This window comes from Typopeltis vanoorti, chromosome 19 (assembly GCF_054136105.1).
Source record: "Typopeltis vanoorti isolate ZY-2024b chromosome 19, IOZ_Tvanoo_1.0, whole genome shotgun sequence".
Lineage (NCBI taxonomy): Eukaryota > Metazoa > Arthropoda > Arachnida > Uropygi > Thelyphonidae > Typopeltis > Typopeltis vanoorti.
This window is the reverse complement of record NC_143567.1, coordinates 99,952,676-99,974,186: the sequence shown is the minus strand read 5'-3', so window position 1 is coordinate 99,974,186 and position 21,511 is coordinate 99,952,676. Positions and strand designations below refer to the sequence as shown.

The window sequence follows — 21,511 nt, the reverse complement described above, 5'->3', positions numbered from 1 at the left end:
CCAGTCATAGAAATGTTTTGGGAAAATTTGAACAAAATGCAATGATAATAATTATTATAAGTGACTGCTGTTCTGATCTGGATTAGTATTATTAAGAGATCAGTTATTACTAACACCATGTTCAAACATATAAATGTGCACAAATTCATATGGAGAGTGAAAAAATAATAAAAGTCTCATTGACTTTGTTATTGTTGACAGCGATGTTTTCTCACTGGTTTTTCTCACTACAGAGGATTTGAAATTGGATGTGATCGATGACAACTTAGTTTGAGCAGTTTTGATCCTGTCGAGTGATTTCTACATTGTTGAAGGAAGCAAGCAGGCACCTAAAATGCATTGTCTGGAATTCCTGTATTTTGTTGTACATAATCTCATTACTCTATATTGCACAAACTGTAAACTGTAAACAAACTGTAAACTTTATACAGAACAATATATATATATCATGTAAATTGAACATTATTCAGAGCATAAATAAGTCTGTGCAGTGCAATTACTGCACAGATGTGTGTTTGTCAAAGTAGTTTGAATGACCTATTTTCTTTTCAAATCATAAAAAACTTTAAAAAAAACTCTGCTTTCCCACTCTCCAGTGTCATGAATGAGAGAGTGAGAGAGTCTTGTATGAGGATGTCTGGAAAGTTCTGATAAACACCTAGAACAAAAATGATATTAAAGCAACTGATATAACCACAAGAAAAAACATACTAGTAACAGAGTTATGAAGGTAACTTATGTTCTTTCTTATGGTTATATCAATTGCTTAAATATCATTTTTGTTCTAGGTGTTTATCAGAACTCTCCAACACTTTCCTCCCCCTTGTATATATTGAATATTCCAACAAACATCAATATATGTCTATTTGTTGTAATAGTTTGAATGACCTCTTTTATTTTTAAATTGCACAAAAGTATCCCCTCTCTCACATTCCAAGGCAGTTATCCCCTTGTATATATTGAATATTCCAACAAACATCAATATATGTCTATGCAATGTAGTTATTGTATATGTCTATTTGTTGTAATTGAATGACCTCTTTTATTTTCAAATTGCACAAAAGTATCCCCTCTCTCACATTCCAAGGAAGTTATCCCCTTGTATATATTGAATATTCCAACAAACATCAATATATGTCTATGCAATGTAGTTATTGTATATGTCTATTTGTTGTAATTGAATGACCTCTTTTATTTTCAAATTGCACAAAAGTATCCCCTCTCTCACACTCCAAGGAAGTTATGAAGAGAGAGAGGAAGAATGACATACACGTATGACATATGATTTGTACCTATACATTTAATATATTTTTCACTAATTTATTAAAATGGAATTCCATAGGTTTGTAACATTACTGATGATGCTCGGGCAGAACACTCAAGATGGGATGAAGACAGCAAAAAAACTATTCAAGGCACAACTAAACCTTGTCCCAAATGTAGGACTCCCACAGAAAGAGATGGTAATTTTTTAAGAGATATAATTTACCTACACTGTTTATCTTAAAAAATATTTTTTAAATAAAAAAATATTAAGGTAATATTTTTTTTTTATTAAGGTAATAAATATGTTCATTTTTGTGTGAAATAGGAGAGCTTATTAAATTAAAGTTTTTTTTCAGGAAAATTTTGTACTATTTATAGATCTATATCTACCCTTGTGTGCATATGTAATATCAATCCACAAATGAGAAATTTTGAAACCTATAACAATCAGTTCTGTGTATAGGAAAGTTTTTTCCACACAAGAGATACAAGAACCTATAGCACATCAGTTCTGTGGTGGAACACATTATGAGTAACGCTGTTCTAGTGGACAGACATGGATGAAATAAATGAAGAGGAGAAGTAGGTAAAAAGACAAGCGTCACTAGAACAATGTTCATGGAAGTACCTGGAGAAGAGACAGAGCTGAAACATTGTGTCTGTGAGATGCAGGGGTTGAAGTAAACCTGTGATGGAAGGGTCATCTGTTAGCTGAATTGCTCTCCTCTGGACAGCATTTAGGGGCACTATCCCCAAACGTGTGAACAGTATTCTAGGATCATTGAATTTGGGATTTATATAGGGTCAGTAGCTAGGTTAGTGTAAAATAGTTTCTTGAATGGAAAAAATTCGTATATTTTTAGAGGCTAAGGAAGCTATTGATGTCATATGTTTATGTCAAGAGAGGCTGGAGCAAATGTCAGTCTAAAGAGAGAGATCTCATCCTGTCTGGGGATGTGTGTATTACTGAGGATAAGGGAGGGTGAGCTAAGATCCCTTTTGCAAGAGAAAAGGCAGGACTTGTTTTGGTGGCATTGAAGGTGAGCAGGTTATCCTTAACCCTACTGAAGTATGGTATGGAGATTAGTGTTTAAGGCACTGGTTGCAGTTGTTCTTGATGCCTGGAAAGTCTGAGAACTATGTGGTTTGTCAACAATTAGGATGAATGGAGTATGCTACTAAGGCAATTGATGTGAAGTCATTAGCTTCTATGGTTTTGATGCCTGGGAAGTCTGAGAACTATGTGGTTTGTCAACAGAATAAGATGAATGGAGTGTTCTACTAAGGCAATTTGAAGTGAAGTAATTAGCTTCTATATACAAATAGCCCAGTTATGAAGATACTTCATACACAAACTGTTTGCTTACACTTGAATAAAGAATTAAACTAAGAATATCATTTCTGGGCATCTTTAATCATGCCTGTTCTTGAATTCATTCACACTACTAGTACTCACCACAACCAGCTGCAGTCCATTCCAGTCATGCACCACTCTATGAGGGGAATATCTAGCTATCCCCCCCCCCCGACAACATTCTTTCAACTTCCAAGGATGTCCTCTTATCTTTTCTTCACCCACCACAAAATGAAAAATTCTATCTACTGATGACCATTTCAGAAGTTTTAGGTCTCAATCATATTACCTCTCTGTTTCTCCTCTTTGCTAGTGTCTGCAGTCCACAAATTCTCAGTCTCTTCATACTTTCTATTCCACAATCCCAATAACATTTATAACACTCTTCTTTGCACTCCCTCTAGTGTATCTGAATCACCATTGAAAGCAGGAGACCACACCTGTGTGCAGTAGTTAGTCCAAGTAAGAGCTTATCTAGGCCTTGTAAAGAGGCAAAATGACTTCCTTATCTTTACATAGCAAGGTTCATTTCAGCATTGCAATTATTCTCTGAGTTGTATTTGCCATCTTTGCTATGTAGCCCTCAAACTTTAACTTCCTATCTGCTAAAACTCCAAGATGCCTAGCATGATCAGTTTCTTCTAGCATAATCCCACCAATATACAATGAGTTAGCTTTGCATTAGGAACACCCTCCCTCGATTTACATATTCGGCACAATAACAAAGTACTACATGATATCAAGTGTAGCTACTATATCACGTGTAGCTACTATAAATGGGCCAAACTATCCTCTTTGTGTAATCATTAAATGTCTGCCATTACTGGCAGACATCTGCCAATAAAGCCAATTTGACTGCAGGTAGATAATTGGGACCTGGAGGCAAGTGCTGGTATTTTTAAAAACAACTGCACTTATTAGTTGCTCCCATACTACTATATCAAGGGTGTGTACCAGGACTGGATTAACCATGAACAGACATCCAGCAGAAGGACTCACATTGGTTAGCCATGCGTGGTTGATCCTCGAAGTGAGTATTGGTTATCATGACTGGCATCTCAGCAACGGCATGCAACAGTCACACAGCTCCCCAGACAAAGCAAGGTATGCAAATGGTGAATGTGGAAATGGCCAGGAACAACTATGGTATCCATTATGACAGCCAGCATCATAAACAATGACACATGTTTCAAAGAATGTCAGCAATGGACCCTCGACAGATAGAAGAAGGTTATCTGGAGTGATGAGTTCCGTTTCCTGCTGCGCCAGGCTGATGACTGGGTTCGCATTTGGTGTAAATAGCATGAAGCCCTATTCCCCCTGGTTGTACAGTTGGGGGTTCAATAGGCTGATGGAGGTGGTGTTATGGTCTAGGGAGCTTTTTCCTGGCATACCCTAGCTCCATTGGTTATCATCTCACAAACACTGAATGGTGAATGCTATAGGAACCTATTAGCTGACCATCTCTCAACAGGACAATGCATCGTCATCGAGCTCAGACAACTACAGAGTGGTTAGAAGAAGACAACAACAAATTCGCCACATTGCCTTCACCCCCAAACTCCCCTGACTGTAACTAAATTGAACATGTGTGAGATATGCTAGAACAGGGTGTGAGAACTACTGATCCTCCTGCACAGAATGAGCGTGAACTAACGGAGTTGCCACAGTGGACATGGGTTGAGTTATGCACAGAGGATGTTCGACACATTTTGGAATGTGTTCTTATGTAACAGATGTTTGGTGTAATGAGATATACAATGAGACATTGTATATCTCATTACACCAAAGTGCATGACTACATTTATGAATTGATAGCCATATTCACATGTGCATAATTCTAGCCTGTTCAAATCATTCTGCAAATACTGCATATCAGCCACATTGCTTATTATCCTGCCTATCTTTGCATCATCAGTGAACCAAGGACTGATCTTTATGGTACATCACTAGTTACCTTTAAATCTTGCGGTTTCACATACCCTATATACCAGTTTTTGATATATATCAGTAATCCATTCTCTTATGTATGCTAATATTTTGTAATCCAATTATGTATTCTCCAATTTATGCAACAGTCTTCCACGCTGTATTCTCTCAAAAGCCTTAGCAGAATCTAAAAGTATCATGGTATATCCATTCTCCTTGTCTAGCTCGGTGGTAAAATTATTATAGAATGTGAGCAAGTTGTTCAAACATGACCCCCCCCTTAGTAAACTCATGCTGTTTGTTGCAAAGTATAGATTCTCTTTCACTCCATTTTGGTATACAAACCCTAACCAACTTTTCCAAAATCTTCACTACCACTCCAGAGATACTGATAGGTTGATAGTTCGGTACATCATTGTTTGCACTACTCTTGTGCAATAGAATTACCATACGTTTTTACCACTCCTGTGGAATCTTCCCTGTTATGACACTCATATTATATTAGCCTTGGTGAAAGGAATAGCTAGTTCATCTAATCCCTCTTTTAGCATATGTACTGATATCCCATCATTCCCTATTGCAGAATTCTTATTCAATTTGTGCAACAGCTCTAGTACTTCTAGTGAAGTGGTAGCAGTGGTGACCTCAATGCTGCATATGTCACTCGCACACCATCTGCAATAAGTAGAGTTATTCTTTCATATTTGTTCTTTCTTTTACTTACAACATAATGATAGAACTCATTTTGGTTGTCTTTGCTTGTAGAGTCAGTTTCTTCTCACACTCAGCCTTCCACACAATAGTTGTAACTCTTCTGGCCTACACCTTATAATTTTCATGACTAACATTATCCTTATTCATGCAGTATTTCGTCCATAAAATTTTTTTCTGATGAATTTCTTGCTTAATAAGATTGCACATCCATTTCACTCTTACCCTTATTCTTTGAACCCTAGGGACACATCCTGATAGTGCATCATTTAAATATTTTTGAAATGCTTCCCATACACTATTGATATCCTTCCCATCCAAAAACTGTTATTAGGGTGCAGAAACCAGCATACTCTTCAGTTTGTCATAATTTTCTGCTTTGTGGTTCAACATGTAACCTTTTCTGAATGAAACATTCATAAACGTTTTCTCTCCCAGAATTATTTCTGCATGATAACTGTTGCCAATCAGATCAGAATAATTACACATTTAACTGAAACCATCTCCTCTGACACTATAATCAGATCTAACTCTTTGACCTCGACTTTCTTCTGTCACATGATGCTTGAGGAAGTTGCCTCGCAACAGCTCAATAAATTCAGTTTTGTACTTCTCATGAGATTTCACTGCTACCAAATCAGTTTTCAGATAATTAAAGTCTGCCATTATAATTACTCATTTTGCACCTATCATCTTTATTTGTTAATGCAATTTCTTCATCACTATCAATTGATCCAGTGTGTAAGAGAAGGAGGGTAGATGATCGAACAGAGCCCTGAGGTACTCCTGCATTGGTGGCAAAGCTCGAAGAGAGGGTGCCATCCTCCAGATATGCAATGAGTGACCAGAAAGAAAGCTAGCTATCCAGTTACAGAATGTGGCAGGTAAACTCAAGGGGAAGGCAATTTGCAAAGCAGGCCTCGATGCCAAACATAATCGAAAGCCCTGGAAATATCAAGGATGACAGTGCACATTTCTCTGTACTTTTCTGTAGCACATGTCTGGTGATGAGTGATGTAGGCTGAGAGATCAGCCATACATCTAGATTTGCAAAATCGATACTAGTAGTTGCTGATTAACTGGTGAGCTTCTAGATAGCAAAGAAGTTGACTGTGGGTAACTTTCTCCATTATTTTGGAGAAAATTGAAGTGATATCAATTGGTTGTCATTTGGATGAAAGGCTTTTATCTCCCTTTTTTTTTTGGAATGGGTTGGATATATGCTTTCTTCCATCTATTGGGATAGGTGTCATCTGAGTATAGAAGATTGAAAAGACATTAGAAGACAGGTGTTAGCTCTGGAGCACAATGTTTGAGTATAATAGGAGAGAGATGCTAAGGCAGAAGAATAAACCTGTTGGTGGGTTTCTTGAAAAGCTGAAAGTTGTAGTTCTTGAGCAAAATTGTGAGGAAAACTGTTCCAAAAAATAGAAAAAGATGAAACAGAAGATGAGAAGTTGGTTTACTAAGTTTGAAGTTGAACTCTCTCTGTGGATGTATGTTGACTAGAGAACATGTTTTTACAGAATTAAGAAGTCTGCTCAGTGCTTCACCTGATAAAAGCTATTGCTTCTGCAACAGGCTCAGGTTCAAATCTTGCATAAGACATAGATGTCTTCTCTGAAGGAGCTTTGGACATCATCAGATGCCATATTGTCACTATGCTCATTTGTGATATGCCACACTAGTCCATATCAGGTGGTCCTGTTTTATACTTTTCTGGAGGTTTCAACTCTCTGAAGACCAGTCACTCTAGGAAATCATCTATCTCACTAAGAATCTACCATTTCTCTCTTTTCCAGGAAATTTACCACTTATTGCTGTTTATGGAAGTCTTCCTTCCATTTTTTCAATGTGTCTGTTTCAGCTTTCTTATAATTACCACTGCTTATAACTTCCAGGAGCTTGTAGAGCTCCTTGCAATTATAAGACTTTCCTTTATATATATATATATATATTTTTTTTTTTTTTAAACCATTTACAAGTCTTAATGGAATACTTTTTTTTAAGATTCTTGGTAAGGTCTTATAGCATAGATGGATGTTCACAGTGTTTCCTTTTCTTTCTTGCTTCTCAGTCTTTAGACTGAGTCTACTAAGAGCCCCCTCTTAACCTTTTCCTTCAGTGCTAGAAAAACAGCCATAGGTGAATATTCATCATTCAAACAAAACCTTATGTTCTAGCATAGTATTCTGAAAAAAAATAGCCTTGTTGTTGGTGTTATCAGAACTACATAAAATTGGTGATGTTGTCAGGCAGCCACAAATCATTCATAAATTGGTTTATTCACAAAATATCAGCATTGTTAATGAGATGATATCCTCCACTGCAATTTATAATGCAATAGCTTACTTAGACCAGTTTTTACTTTTATTTTATAAATGATTAGCAACACAGTATATATTATTATGTTTTGTTTTTTTTTATCTCCCCATATTTAGGAGGATGTATGCATATGATATGTTCACGTTCACAGTGTGGTTTCCACTGGTGTTGGGTTTGCCAAACAGAATGGAGCAGAGAATGTATGAGTATTCATTGGTTTGGCTGATTTATTTAAGGGTTGTTAATATCAAAAATAGAAGAGCCATAAGTAAAATGATGATTTTGTTCATTATAGTAATTTTTACACAACCATAGGCCGAGAATAACAAACAAAATGCTACTGGATATTATATCTGGTAATGATTATTATGTATATATATGTGCTGTTATTCACTTAAATTATTAAAGCATTAATTTCCTAAGCAGTTTTTAGAAACGAACAGCCACGAAAAAAATTTACACAAAATTGCTGTTATTGAAATGTAGTATCTGTATTTATTTTTGATAGAAAATAAAATATTTAGGAAGAGTTGATGTTTCATTTTGTATATTGAAACTAAGAATTGACATCAAATGAACAGGACATAGACTGCCAACTGTGAAGAATTAAATCCAGTTAACATGTTCATGCCAGATCCTCGATAATTTGCATTGTTGTGTACTTGCAATTGGGATGAGTCATCTCTTTCCAGTGTGCATATCTGGCAAACACATAACAAATTACATATGCTTTCCAGAAAAACCAAAGCTATGTAGTATTTTTTTTACTTTCAAGTTATATATAACTAAAATATAATTTTAATTAATATAGAATTAAAATAAATTCTGCATTAATCAGATATGAACTATTTGCATTTTCTTTGTTTCATTAATCACTGAAACAAAAAAGAAATTAAAAGAAACTATGAGAACCAAAAATTTTAATGTGATATACAGTGAAGTCGACAGAGACCAAAGAGCACAAGCAGGAGTCATGATTTGGATTCATTACTCCCTTTCAAAACAGTTAAAACATTATAAATTATGGAATGAAAGAATAATAGAAGCTAGAATAAAAATAGATAGAGGCTATTTAACAATAATTGGTTTATATGCCCCAGAAGAAGGAAGAGAACAGGATAATATTGATTTTTATAATCAGCTACAAAACATATATAATAAAATAAATAAAAATGATTACGTAATTTTAGCAGGAAACTTAAATGCAAGAATTGGAAACACAAAAATTAATAATAATATAGGAATACATGGGGAACATACTCTAAACAGGAATGGTAAAAAATTGATTGACTTTGTAGTTTATAATAACCTAAAAACAATGAATTCCTTCTATAAACATAAAGACACATAAATATACTTGGGCAGCAAGAGGATGGAAATCAATATTAGATTATTTTATATTAAATGAAAAGACATCAAAATTTTCACTAGATGTTAGAGTTCACAGAGGATATGAAATAAGCAGTGACCACTTCCTTGTTAAAATAAAATTAAGATTACTACCTAAATGGCTACAAGTAACAAGAACAGAAAGAAAAAATTGAAACATTTGTTTATGAACCTAGACTATTGAATGACAAAAAATGTATAATGGCTAAATGAACAAAGAATTAACAAATATCTAGATAAAATAAAACAAAATGAAGACATAGAAATAGAATGGCTTAATATAAAAATGATACTAAATGCAGCAGCAAATGAAAGCTTAGGAAAGATCAAAAAATTCAATAAAAGGAAAAAACAAGATCTGGGATGATACAAGCAAAGAAATAATCAAAAAGAAAAAAGAAGCCTGTCACAAATGGTTAAGCAATAAAAGATTAGAAGATGAAATAGAATATAAAAGAATAAGAGCCATAGCTAAAAGAGAAGTCAGAAAAAGACATAGAGAATCATGGAACAAATTTGTTTCTAATTTAGAACACGATTTATATAAAATAAGACCCAATGTATATAAGATTTTGAAACACTTAAAGGCAGATACCAAAGAAAACATAAAATTAAACACCGAATTGAAATTAGAAGAATTTCTAAATTACTACACAGAATTGTAAATAGACAAATATTTTAAAAAAGACAACTGGCAAACAATTAATGAAAATGAAATAACTAAAGAAGAATTAGAAATCAGCCTGAAAGAAACAAGAAATGGAAAATCACCTGGAGAAGATAAGCTAGGTTCAGAACTTATTTTTAGAGGGACCTGTGGCATAGTATAATTATTAAAAACAACACGTAAGTCCACAGTAATAATGTTAATTAATAAATAAGGTAGGTATTTCGTACTAAAAATGATAGTACATCTTCAGTGTTACAAACAGATAGGAATAGAATACAAGTAACGAATATTCGGTGGATCACCTATTAAAATACAATGTTGTCGCGAGCTAGGAAATGAAAGAAATTAATAAATAATTAATATTTAAGATATTTTAATGATTACAAAAAATAAAAGTCTCCCAGATCTTCGAGAGAGAGAGAGAGAGAGAGAGGCAATCATTTTGATTTAAATTCGGTCGGTGTAAAAAAGCTTCACAACCTTCTTTAAAGAGGCGTTCATATTTGAACCTGCATCTATGAAGTAGAATAGCTTTATCCCACTGGATATTATGGGTAGTGGTAATACTGTGTTGTGCTAGACCAGACTTCTGAGGTTTGCTGTAATCAATAATATTGATGTTCTTTAATTCTTTTTTCCACAGAACGGCCAGTTTGTCAAAATAAGAAACATCACATTCACAAGGAATTTTGTAAACGCCAGCCAAAGACAGAGATGACAGTTTATCTTTTGTAGAAGGCAATAAGGAAGAAATTTTGTTGATAGGAATATAAGTGGGAATCAATTGGTACTTTTTTAAAATTCTACCTATAGGTTCTGAGATTCCTGGAATGTAAGGGATTGGAACTCTGCGAACTGTTGAAGAAACCTTAGGTATTGGAACATAAGATTCAATTATCTGTTGGATTTGATTAGGGTGGTAATTATTAGATACCATTAACTATTTAATGATGGAAAGTTCTTGTAAGATTTCTGGAGAAGAGCAAACTTTATGTGACCTATTAATTAGAGATTTAAGAATGCCAAATTTTTGAAATGTATGGTGAGCAGACTTTTTATAAATGTATCTGCCAGTAAATGTGGGCTTTCGAAAGATGCTTGTAGTTAAGGTACCAGAAGAAGTTTGAGTAAGTAGGATGTCCAAAAATAATAAAGTACCAGAATTTTCCTTTTCCATGGTGAATTTGATACGAGGATGAAGGCTATTTATCTGTTGTAGAAAGGTGGAAAGCTCATCTTCAGTATGTGACCAAATGACAAAAACAACATCGACATAACGATACCAAAGAGATGGTTGAGGGTGAATGGATGAAAACATAGTCTCTTCGAATTGTTTCAAAAAATAGTTAGCCAAAGGACTACCCATGGCAGTACTTTCAACTTGTTTGTAGAACTTGTTTTTCCAACTAAAATAACCTGAATGAATAACAAATTCGAAAATTTTTGCGATATCTGGAGGGTAATCTTCATATAATAAATTGACTGTGTCGGCTAATGGGATATCGGTAAACAGAGATACAATGTCAAAACTGACTAATAACTCAGACTCTGATTTTTAAATCCTTGATTTTTTCCAGGAAATCTGTTGAATTTTTTATGTAGGATCTTGAATGTCCAGTGAGAGCACTTAAAGAACGAGACAAGACTTTTGCAATTCGGTAAGTAGGAGAATCAATGCAATTCGCGATTGGTCATACTGGATAGCCTTCTTTATGGATTTTCGGGAGACCGAAATTTAAAACTTTGGCATTCTTAAATCTCTAATTAATAGGGCACATAAAGTTTGCTCTTCTCCAGAAATCTTATAAATAAGAACTTTCCATCATTAAAAAGTTAATGGTATCTAATAATTACCACCCTAATCAAATCCAACAGATAATTGAATCTTCCAATTATCTGTTGGATTGGATTATGTTCCAATACCTAAAGTTTCTTCAACAGTTCACAGAGTTCCAATCCCCTACATTCCAGGAATCTCAGAAACCTATAGGTAGAATTTTAAAAAAGTACCAATTGATTCCCACTTATATTCCTATCAACAAAATTTCTTCCTTATTGCCTTCTATAAAAGATAAACTGTCATCTCTGTCTTTGGCTGGCGTTTACAAAATTCCTTGTGAATGTGATGTTTCTTATTTTGACAAACTGGCCGTTCTGTGGAAAAAAGAATTAAAGAACATCAATATTATATTGATGTTCTTTAATGTTCTGTACAAAGTGCCTTAGACGATAGAAATATAAGATCTGATAATGTTGGAGTCTTGACAAGTAACAGACTGATTTGGAGGAAAATTGTAGATAGGAAATTAATAATGATGTAAATTTTTCATGTAGTACTATCATATCCTGTATACCCCTTGAGGGTACATGGCAGGAATTTAATGATGATGACAAATAAGATTAAATCACGAACTATCATATACGAGAGAGATAAACCAAGGGGTCTGACAGGGATGTCCCCTCTCAGCAACTCTTTTTAATACCTACTTAAATGAAATAATAATAAAATGGAATAAAAATTTACATCAAGGTATTAAACTTTCTTCTACAGTAAACTTAAACACTCTCCTTTTTGCTGATGACCAAATAATAATTACAAATTTTGAAGATAACTTACAGAAAGCTATTTTAGATCTAAATGAGATAGCCAAAGATTATGGTATGATAATATCAACAAAAAAAAAAAAAAAAACTATGGCCTTTAAAGGACAAGATCCAGCAAGAACTAAAGTAGTAAATAGATAGTTAAGATAAAAAGCCAAATGGCTAGTTTTCTGGCACCTTAATATAGAAAATAAGGGGATAAACATCCTTTGTTGTTTTATAGCCAGTAAGCGAAACTAAAGATCGATAACTACGATCTATAAGTTTCATGCCGAAAAACTATCGGCGAAGGCAATTTGAAGTAAAGGTGGAGCAAGCTCCCTCACTATTGATATTTTCTCATAATGTAAAACACAGCTCCTAGGAGATGTAATACTGTCATTACATTATGAGGAGAGGTCACTACCCAGACCGGTTTCAACCTTTTTTGAGGTCTCATCAGTGAGTAGGTAGACCTGGAAAACAACAAAGGATGTTTATCCCCTTATTTTCTCTATTACGGTGCCAGAAAACTAGCCATTTGGCTTTTTATCTTAACTAAAATATAATTACACCTTTATGGCATTTGTATAGTGAAGGTATGCAAGTTCTTTTCACTAAGCTTTGATATCTTCCATAAGCTTTTCATGATCATCAGCCTTGTAGTTCTGCATATCTCTTCTTTATAGAAATTCTCATATGATTGGCTACAACCTAGGTGTCACATCATGGTCACTCTCACCAACTGGGGGAAGATTAGACACTTCATTGACAATCACATACTCAGATGATATAATCTGATATAGTGTTCCCTCCATTACATATTTCCTAAGAGTGTTGTTCCTTAAGAAAAATTCATTCTGCCTATTACATAATGCTATCTCTTCATTCCATTCAATATTGCCATAACTGAAATCACTAATGTATCGCTCGACTGATTTAACAGAATTTTGAATATAGTTATTTTCTGCATGTGCACATGTTCTCTGAAAAATTCAGCCATTTGTGCCTTTATTAAAGTGAAGGAACAAATGCTGAATTGGGACAAGGGAACAAATGGATCCATTTGTTCCATACAAAATGAAGTTTGTGAAGATAGTGCTGGATTTACATTTTGTGTCCCTATGCTAGAAATAAGTATGAACCCCTAATTTTTAAAAGAAAGTTTTATCAACTGTATGTATTATTAAAGCAGTGTACAGCGAAACAATTTGCAGTGATTTATAAAACTATTGAATTAGAATAAATTATAACAAAAATTATGCACAAAATATTTTTTAAATAATGACAAAAAAAAAAGGTACAATATACTACCTTTTTGGTATGAGGGTTGTCTGAAAAGACCACCCTCATACATTCTAGCAGAATTGCTAGGTCGGCCAGCCATGAAAAAAATAATTTATAATTTCAAAATTATTTTTATTTTTCAACATAATCTCACTTAAGACTAATACATTTATTCCAGCGATGCTCCGGCGCCATTATCCCGTCCATGTAGTGGTTCTCAGTAAGATCTGCAAAACATGTAGTGGTTGAGACTGTTGTAGGTATCCTCCCGTCTTTGGACTCCTTGGAGGTATCAGGAATAATAATAATAATAATAACATCCCTCTACAGCTGCAATCACCTCTTGATATTCGAAGAACAAAAACGTTGACCAGCGAGGAAGAATTTGTTTTTTAGTTCTGGGAAGAGAGCCAAATCTGGGGAATATGAGAGGGGGGGGGGGAGTTCCAACAATTCATATTGCAGATCCCTTAATTTTTCCATTGCCAAAACACTTTTGTGGGCAGGTGCATTGTCATGATGAAAGATGATTTTTTTCTTTTGCAAACCGGGTCTTTTCTCACGAATTTTTTCGTCTAGTCCAGTTGCGTATTTAGGTATTTCCCTCCCCTAGGCCCGCAGAAAGTGCCGCCCCTCATGACCTGCCTATAGGCAGGTCATGATCCCAACCTCCAGTGACTGAAGTTGCCATAGAATCCCACTTGCTTCACATCGCGTAACTTTCTTCTGGTTGGTGTCATTTCAATTTCGGACAAAGTGGAAATTATTTCCGTCAATCCCTCACGAAGCCTCCGACAGGCATGGTCACAAGCTGACCAACGAGTAGGCAAAGGACGTTTGATTACTTTTGCAGAAGTTTCCAGTGCTTTCTTGGAACACTCCACCGATGTGCTGAAGATGTGAAAAATACATACAGTTTATGAAGGACATCAAAAATTGCGGAAGAGTCCCGAGAGGATTCGGCAGCGCAAATACTAATTAGAGACAGAGAATGTCCAGAACATGGTGTGAATTCTGCCGCTAGATTTATTTCAAGAATTCTTGCTTGCAGTCCTGTGTACTTGACATACAATTATATGCCTCCCCTCTGCAATTTGATACATCAATTCCAAGCTCGTTTAGTGAAGTCAAAGCCGTCTCTTGTAACTCGTCAGATTTGTGACTTACGTTAGGAATGAAACGCAAGAAGCGCTCCACAGGAATTCCACGTTCTTTCACATATCGTACAACGAAGGACAGCTGATCAACATGAGACAAGTCTAGTGTTGAGTCAACACTTATGAAATAGTGCTTAGCTAATTTAAGTTCCTCCACAATAAATCTGATTGCTTTCTCGTCCGTTATTTTAATAAATTCCTCATGCGTGGCAAAGGAAAGATAGGAAACGAAACATTTTCCTTTTTTTTCCCCTGCTTTTGGCAATGTGCTCAGCAAGAAAGGGATCAAATTGACTAATCCCTATTGCCTTTGCGTCAAGTTACAGATAAAAATACGGTAACTTTCCGTGCACGTGTCTCTGTCTGTATAGTTATGTAGAATCTGATTACATGCCAATATGCTTGCAGACTAAACTTACAATGAGGAAAATAAAAATATTTCTCTACTTGTGAGTGGATGCAGCATATAAGGAACATGTTATAATTAAAAAATGAGAGCTTGGAAATTTCCGCCATCCCTCAAAATTTGCCGCTCTAGGCCCTGTACCTAAATACGCCACTGGTTTAAAGATCGGAATAATATTCCCCGGTTATTGTTTTTGCACTTTTCAAGATAATTAATAAACAAAATGCTGTTAGCATCCCAAAACACTGATGCCATGACCTTTCCTGTTGATGGAACCGCCTTTGTCTTCTTTGGCGTTGAACAACCAGCTTCTGTCCACTGTTTTGACTTTGGTGAGTAATGGTGAATCCAAGTCTCATCCATAGTAATAAATCGATGTACAAAATCAGTTTTATTCTTGTTAGAACGCTCCTAGCACTCTTCAGAGATTTTCATGCGAGTGCATTTTTGATCTGCTATGAGCAACTGCGCACCCATCTTGTGCAAAGTTTTTTATGCAATTCTTCATGCAAAATATATCCTGCACGTTCTTTTGAAATGCCTATAGTCTCAGCAATTTTACGCACTTTGACTAGCTGGTCATCTAATACCATATCGTGCACTTCATCAATGATTTCTGGTGTTGTTACACTTTTTGGACGTCCTTCACGTGAATCATCTTCAAGGTTGATATGGCCACGTTTAAACTCGGCAGCCCATTTCTTAATTGTCGAAAACAAAAGAGAAAAGTACCCATAAACTTTTATGAATTTCGAATGAATTTCTTTTGCCGTTAAACTTTCTTTTACAAAGAATTTTATAACCGCACGATACTCAATTTTATTGAGTATCGTGCGGTTATGATTATACAGCTGCTTCAGACAGCTATCTAAAACAAACTACTTGATAGAATGACTCGCAATTTTACATGGAAGCTTATGACAAATGTACCAACTTAGAAAAAAAATCCTGCCGATAGTGTTGTCATCTATGGTCGAGGCCGAGAACTTTTCAGACCACCCTAATAGAACATGGCAATACATAAGAGTGACTTGACACGCATAAATCATCGCATCTGTAAAACTACCAGTAGACACAAAACAGGTAGATTAGCTAGTTCTTGATGGTACTACGTTTTTTGTTGATAGGGTGGGAAAAAAGTATGCATATGTTTTATAAAAATAAATAAAAAAGCATATATGCCACAGAAAGGAGACGTGAAATTATATTTTTGATCCCCTAATTTTACCTGATACTCATGGAAGTCAAAAGTGAGACTTAACTCCTTAACATACAAAGACGTCTGTGAAACGTCTTTTGTTTGCACTAAAATTGATTTTGAATTTTGGTTTCACATATAAATACAACCGAATATAGATGCTAAACAATCTTGTGCCTATTTCCTTTCAGCCGAGAAAAGTTGCCAACGGCGTGTATTGGCTATTTCGTTTGCGTTTGCACAAATCACCCTCGCCCAAAAAATTGGCAGAAAACGACCGCTTTCTGATTTTTAATTGGTATGTTAACAGGTTAAATGCACAAAGTGAGATTTAAATCCACAGCCTATTGTTGGAGATCATATACGCTATTCTGGCAAATTGTCCAGAATGTAAATTCTCTGAAATTTCAGCAGTATAATAGCACTAACAACATGACAGAAATTTAGGTTTCTCAGGAAAAGCAGGTCGACTTTTGTAGACTAGAGAAAGAAATGGACATCTTTGAGGTTTTAATGGCAATCATGTATATTGTGTAGTGTATTAGGAAGACTCTGCAAGGTTTGCTTTTTGACCGCATCAGTCACACACATTCCCTATACAGTGATAGAATTTGAGTTTCCGAGCTGGCTAGTAGTATGACTGCATTTTTGCAGTACTTCTCCTTTTTAATAGTTAATTGTCCATGTGTTGCCTCCATTATCTCTTTTCTTCCAGTTGTTTCCGTAATTTTCTATTTTGTTCCTGCTGCACGTAGGTCAAGCCTGGCCTGACCTACGTGATATGATGATGGCGCCTTCTGACATGTTGTTCAAGGCAGTTACGAATGCTGATCTGATCACCGGCATATTGCAAGTCACTTAGACTAGGTGTTAGAGATTTCTTCCATAACTTTGTGGGCCTGAAGCAGTGGAACATAACGATTTTCCCACGGTCAGATTTGCAATGTTCGGCGAGCTTGCAGATGTTATTTCGCATCATGTCTGTTTAGAAATGAAAGTTCACTACAGTGGCATTGTATTTTTCTTTTTCTGCCTCTATAGTATCTTAGACTGACATGGCAACAAGACTTAAGTTCACTGGCATTTTTGGCAATGGACAAGTTAATGACGAGTCACTATGAATCTCTTTTAGTTTTTTTCTAGTATGTCAAATTTATGCGAGTATTATTAAGCATAATAAGCTGCTGTTCTAGGCTGTCCATGCACTTTCTGAGTTTTAAAAACTGTTTCACAAGAAGGGAAGGACAGGAGACAATGGCTGGCTGAGGTTGATCAGGAGTTTTGCTGCCGATTCATCGATCTTTGCACACTTAGTGCGCATAGACTGGCAGCTAAAATTGCACTGAAGGCTCTTATTTTATTTTGTCCATAATATCCAGCTGGTTTGTCAGAGTTAGTGAGATTTATACCACTCTGTTGCCATCATCTTTGTTTCATGCTCTGCAGGCCTATCAATGTGTAGTGCACGGGCACTTGCTTAAAGCAGAAAAAAATCTTTTTGGTTGGAAAGTTCACCATACTTACATATCTTCAGTTCCTTTACATCTACTGCTGCACTGATCTATGGGATGTAAAATTGGGTAATTCACTTTATAGTAAAATTAGAGCACGAAATCTAACCAAGACACTCCAGAGTGCCACAGTAGATCGAACTGTATACAGCTAGTTTAATGTTTTCCCTAATTTCTCTTTTATTCCATGTAAATTTATTCACACTCTTTGCAGATGACCAAGTGATATTTGAAGCAATCAAAAACAATCTACAAAACTTGTTTCTTTGTATATGTGTATACTCCAGATGGTAACCTTGGTAAGTAGGTCGAAACATCAGATGATTAAAGTTTTACAATAACACAGTAGTGTAGTTGTTTCCATAAGTTTTAAAAATGAATGCTGATCACCATGTGACTAAGAAAGAAAGCCAAAATAATTTGCTTCCCAATTTTATCAGTTAACTAAGCTGTTATACGTTTATAAACTTGATGAAAAAAGTCTAACAGATAAGCTTAGGTGTTGATGGTTATTCATGACTTATTTTTCCCGGTATTAACAACATCACACACTTTTTTCACAAAGATGTTTTATTAACGCTTATATTTCGCTGATTTTCAACTCAGCATCATCAGAGCACAACACACTTGTACACGCAACAGCGAGTGAGTGAAACAATATAATTGCAAAAGACAAAAGATCTAAAGTCCTATTTTTGGCATCCTCTAACGAAAAAAAAACAGCTATACAGGAGTTTTTCTTGGGATAACCGTCTCAAAAAATTTTGGCAAATTAGTGCAACCATATTTGTTAAGGTTGGAAGAAATCTCCCAACCTTAACAAATATGTCAATATCTGTGAAATATGTCAATATCTGATGATGCCGATTTGAAAATCAGCGAAATATAAGCGTTAATAAAACATCTTTGTGAAAAAAGAATTGATGAAAAAAGCACTGTGAAATTTTGTAAGAATTATTTTCCTCAATTTAGAAATGGGTTGAAATCTGAATTAAAAAGGTTTGTTTTATAAACAAGGAATTATAGATATTGAAATAGCTTTTGAGAATGCTCATAAGGATTAATGATGACTGATTCAGAATATGCATTGAAACTTGCCTAAATCTGTTAAATCTTTTGATGAATCAAACTTCCATGCCATGCAAAAAAAAAAAAAACTTCTATGCTACTTCTAATGACGACTCTCAAATACCAAAATTCAATATTCAATTGGTGGAATTAAAATTTGAGTTAAACAAGAGAACATGACACGAAATTTTGAAGTCACTTTTAAAACTTGAATTACAGTTAATGTGAAAAGGGGGAAAAGGTAGCATATTAAACACACAAAAAGCATAGCATATAGATGGAATTAAAGCCTTTAAATGTAGGAAAGTTTGACATAGCTATGTGTCCTGTAGGTTTCTCAGACCTAAATCTTTGGGAGATCAAAGCAGATCATATAAGTCTCAATTGTGTAAAATATGCTTAAAAAAGTGAAAAAGTCGACGTCTTCATCCCTTGTAAATTTTTAACAACTCTAGATCTGGCAGATTCGAAACAAAATCTTTAAATTTAGTTAATACGGACTGCAAGTATCATAAGGTTAACTTTTTGATGGTGGGACACACATACTTCAGTGGTTATGTAGCAACGTTTCTCAGTTTTTCCTTATGCAAACATTCACTTCAATATTTGGATATTTGAGATAAAATTAAAGGGTGTATTTATTACTATTAACATCCGACCTCCATGGAGTCCAAGACTCATCATGGGAGGTACACACTATTGCACACAATGCTCATCCAACCATGCCTTAAACTGATTCAATGTGTCTACATTCACAACACACTCAGGCAATGCATTCCACTTGCTAACCACTCTCCAAAGAACCCACTCCTCTGCTCTCACTCTCCTTATAGTTTCCAGCAATGGCCTCTTGTTCTATTCCCCCCCCCCCTCTCCCATTCTATGAAAAATCTCTGCTATGTCAAGCTGATAACAACCCCTGACTATCTTATATGTCTCAATGATATCCCCCATTCTCTTCTTCCTATTCATGAGGCTTTGCAACTTACATTCTCTCAATCTGTCCTAAATTTTAGCTAGTAAATAAGTAATTTAAGCTAAATTGAACTAGACGCTTGTTGAAGACATAAATCAAAATGACCTAAGGACAGTCACATGCATGGTTATTCCTATTGTTAATGCTGGTGGATGGATAAGGCAGTGGGCCAAAAGCTATGTAAAATCATACCATGTGTTCTATTACAGTTAACTGGGTTTGTAGAACTTCTGTTGCTTCCAGGAACAGTCTCTCTCTGATTTAAAGCAGATTTGTGATGTAGCCTGGCTTTCTTCCATCTTATGAAGTGTTCTTTCTCTAAGGCGTGCTGTGTGTGTGGGGGGGGCAGCATTTTGAATCTCTGTTCCAGATGTATTTTTTCGTGTTCTTTTTTCCTGACCAAAGTAGTTCTTCCTATCTGTGTGAAATATTTGGTTCCACACTGGCAGGGGGTGATGGAAGGAGAGAGGGTTCAGGAGATCCTTGATTTGTCATAGACATATAATTACTTTATTTAGATACTGTTCTGATTCTGTGTTATTTCAGGATGGAGCCCAGTTTATCTGTTCCTTTGATGTAGGGTAAAAATATAGTCTTTAGCATATATAGTCTGGTTTGTGGATTTGTTCTTTTTGAGGAATTTTTAAATATACCATATTTGTAGATATGGTAAAAGCATTCGATAAGTAGTCAAGAGAAAATTAGTCCAGAATTACAGTTATGTGGTATAAATGGAACATTATATCAAAAATACATAGTCAGTGCTTGAGTTGCAAGTGAAGGAAGTACAGGAAGATGGTTTGATGTCAAATTAGATATGAGACAAACATACAGTACACTATCTCCACTCTTATTCATCATCTGTATGAATCACATTATGAAAAATAGTGACATTAAACCTGATGTCAGAGTTAGGGATATAAGACTTAACTTTGTGCTTTAAGTATATGTACTCCTAAACAAATCCAGTAGAAGTCTCAAATATTGTTTAACTAAACGGAATAACAGCTGTAATAAATTTAGCATGAAAATCAGCAATTAAAAGTCCCCCAAACTATGAAAATAGCAAGAACATGGAAAACTTCAACTGCATTCTCAATCATCATCAAATTCCTAACATATACCCTCAAGGGGTGTACAGGATATGATAGTACAACAGGAAAAAGTTTACATCATTACTAACTTCCTATCTAAAATTTTTCTACAAATCAGTCTGTTACCTGTCAAGATTCCAACATTATCAGATCTTATATTTCTGTCTTCTAAGGCACTTTTTACTGTATCAGTCCACCTATATCTTGGTCTTCCTCTGGGTCTTTATCCTGCCAACTAGGCAGAGAACACTTGTTTTGCTAATCTTTCCTCTCCCATTCTGCTTACGTGACCATACCATCTGAGATTAGCTCTGCTAACGCATTTCTGGGTGCTGACAATGTCAAGTTCTTTCCTAATATCCTTGTTTTTAATATGATGTTGGCATTGATGCCATCTGTTCCTGCCCCTAATCTTTCTCAGGACTCTTATATCTGCTGTCTCTAGTCTTTGATCAAGTGTTTTACTTCTGACTCAGCTCTATTAGTTAAAATAGGTTTGAATACTGTATTGTATACAGCTAATTTAGTGTTTTGACTAATTTCTCTCTTCTTCTTCAATATAAATTTATTCACTTGACTTCCTACCA

The 21,511-nt window shown here is 35.2% G+C and overlaps 1 protein-coding gene across 1 annotated transcript in view; it reads left to right on the top strand.

Annotated features, from left to right (window-relative positions):
• Positions 1 to 8,119, top strand: part of park (E3 ubiquitin-protein ligase parkin) — a 137,065-nt gene extending 128,946 nt beyond the window's left edge. The window contains exons 9-10 of the mRNA XM_090409081.1: positions 1,343 to 1,463; positions 7,702 to 8,119. Of these exons, the coding sequence (XP_090265207.1) occupies positions 1,343 to 1,463; positions 7,702 to 7,811 (231 nt within the window). The 3' untranslated portion in view covers positions 7,812 to 8,119. The remainder of the gene's footprint in view (positions 1 to 1,342; positions 1,464 to 7,701) is intronic.
• The last annotated feature ends 13,392 nt before the right edge of the window (positions 8,120 to 21,511 follow it).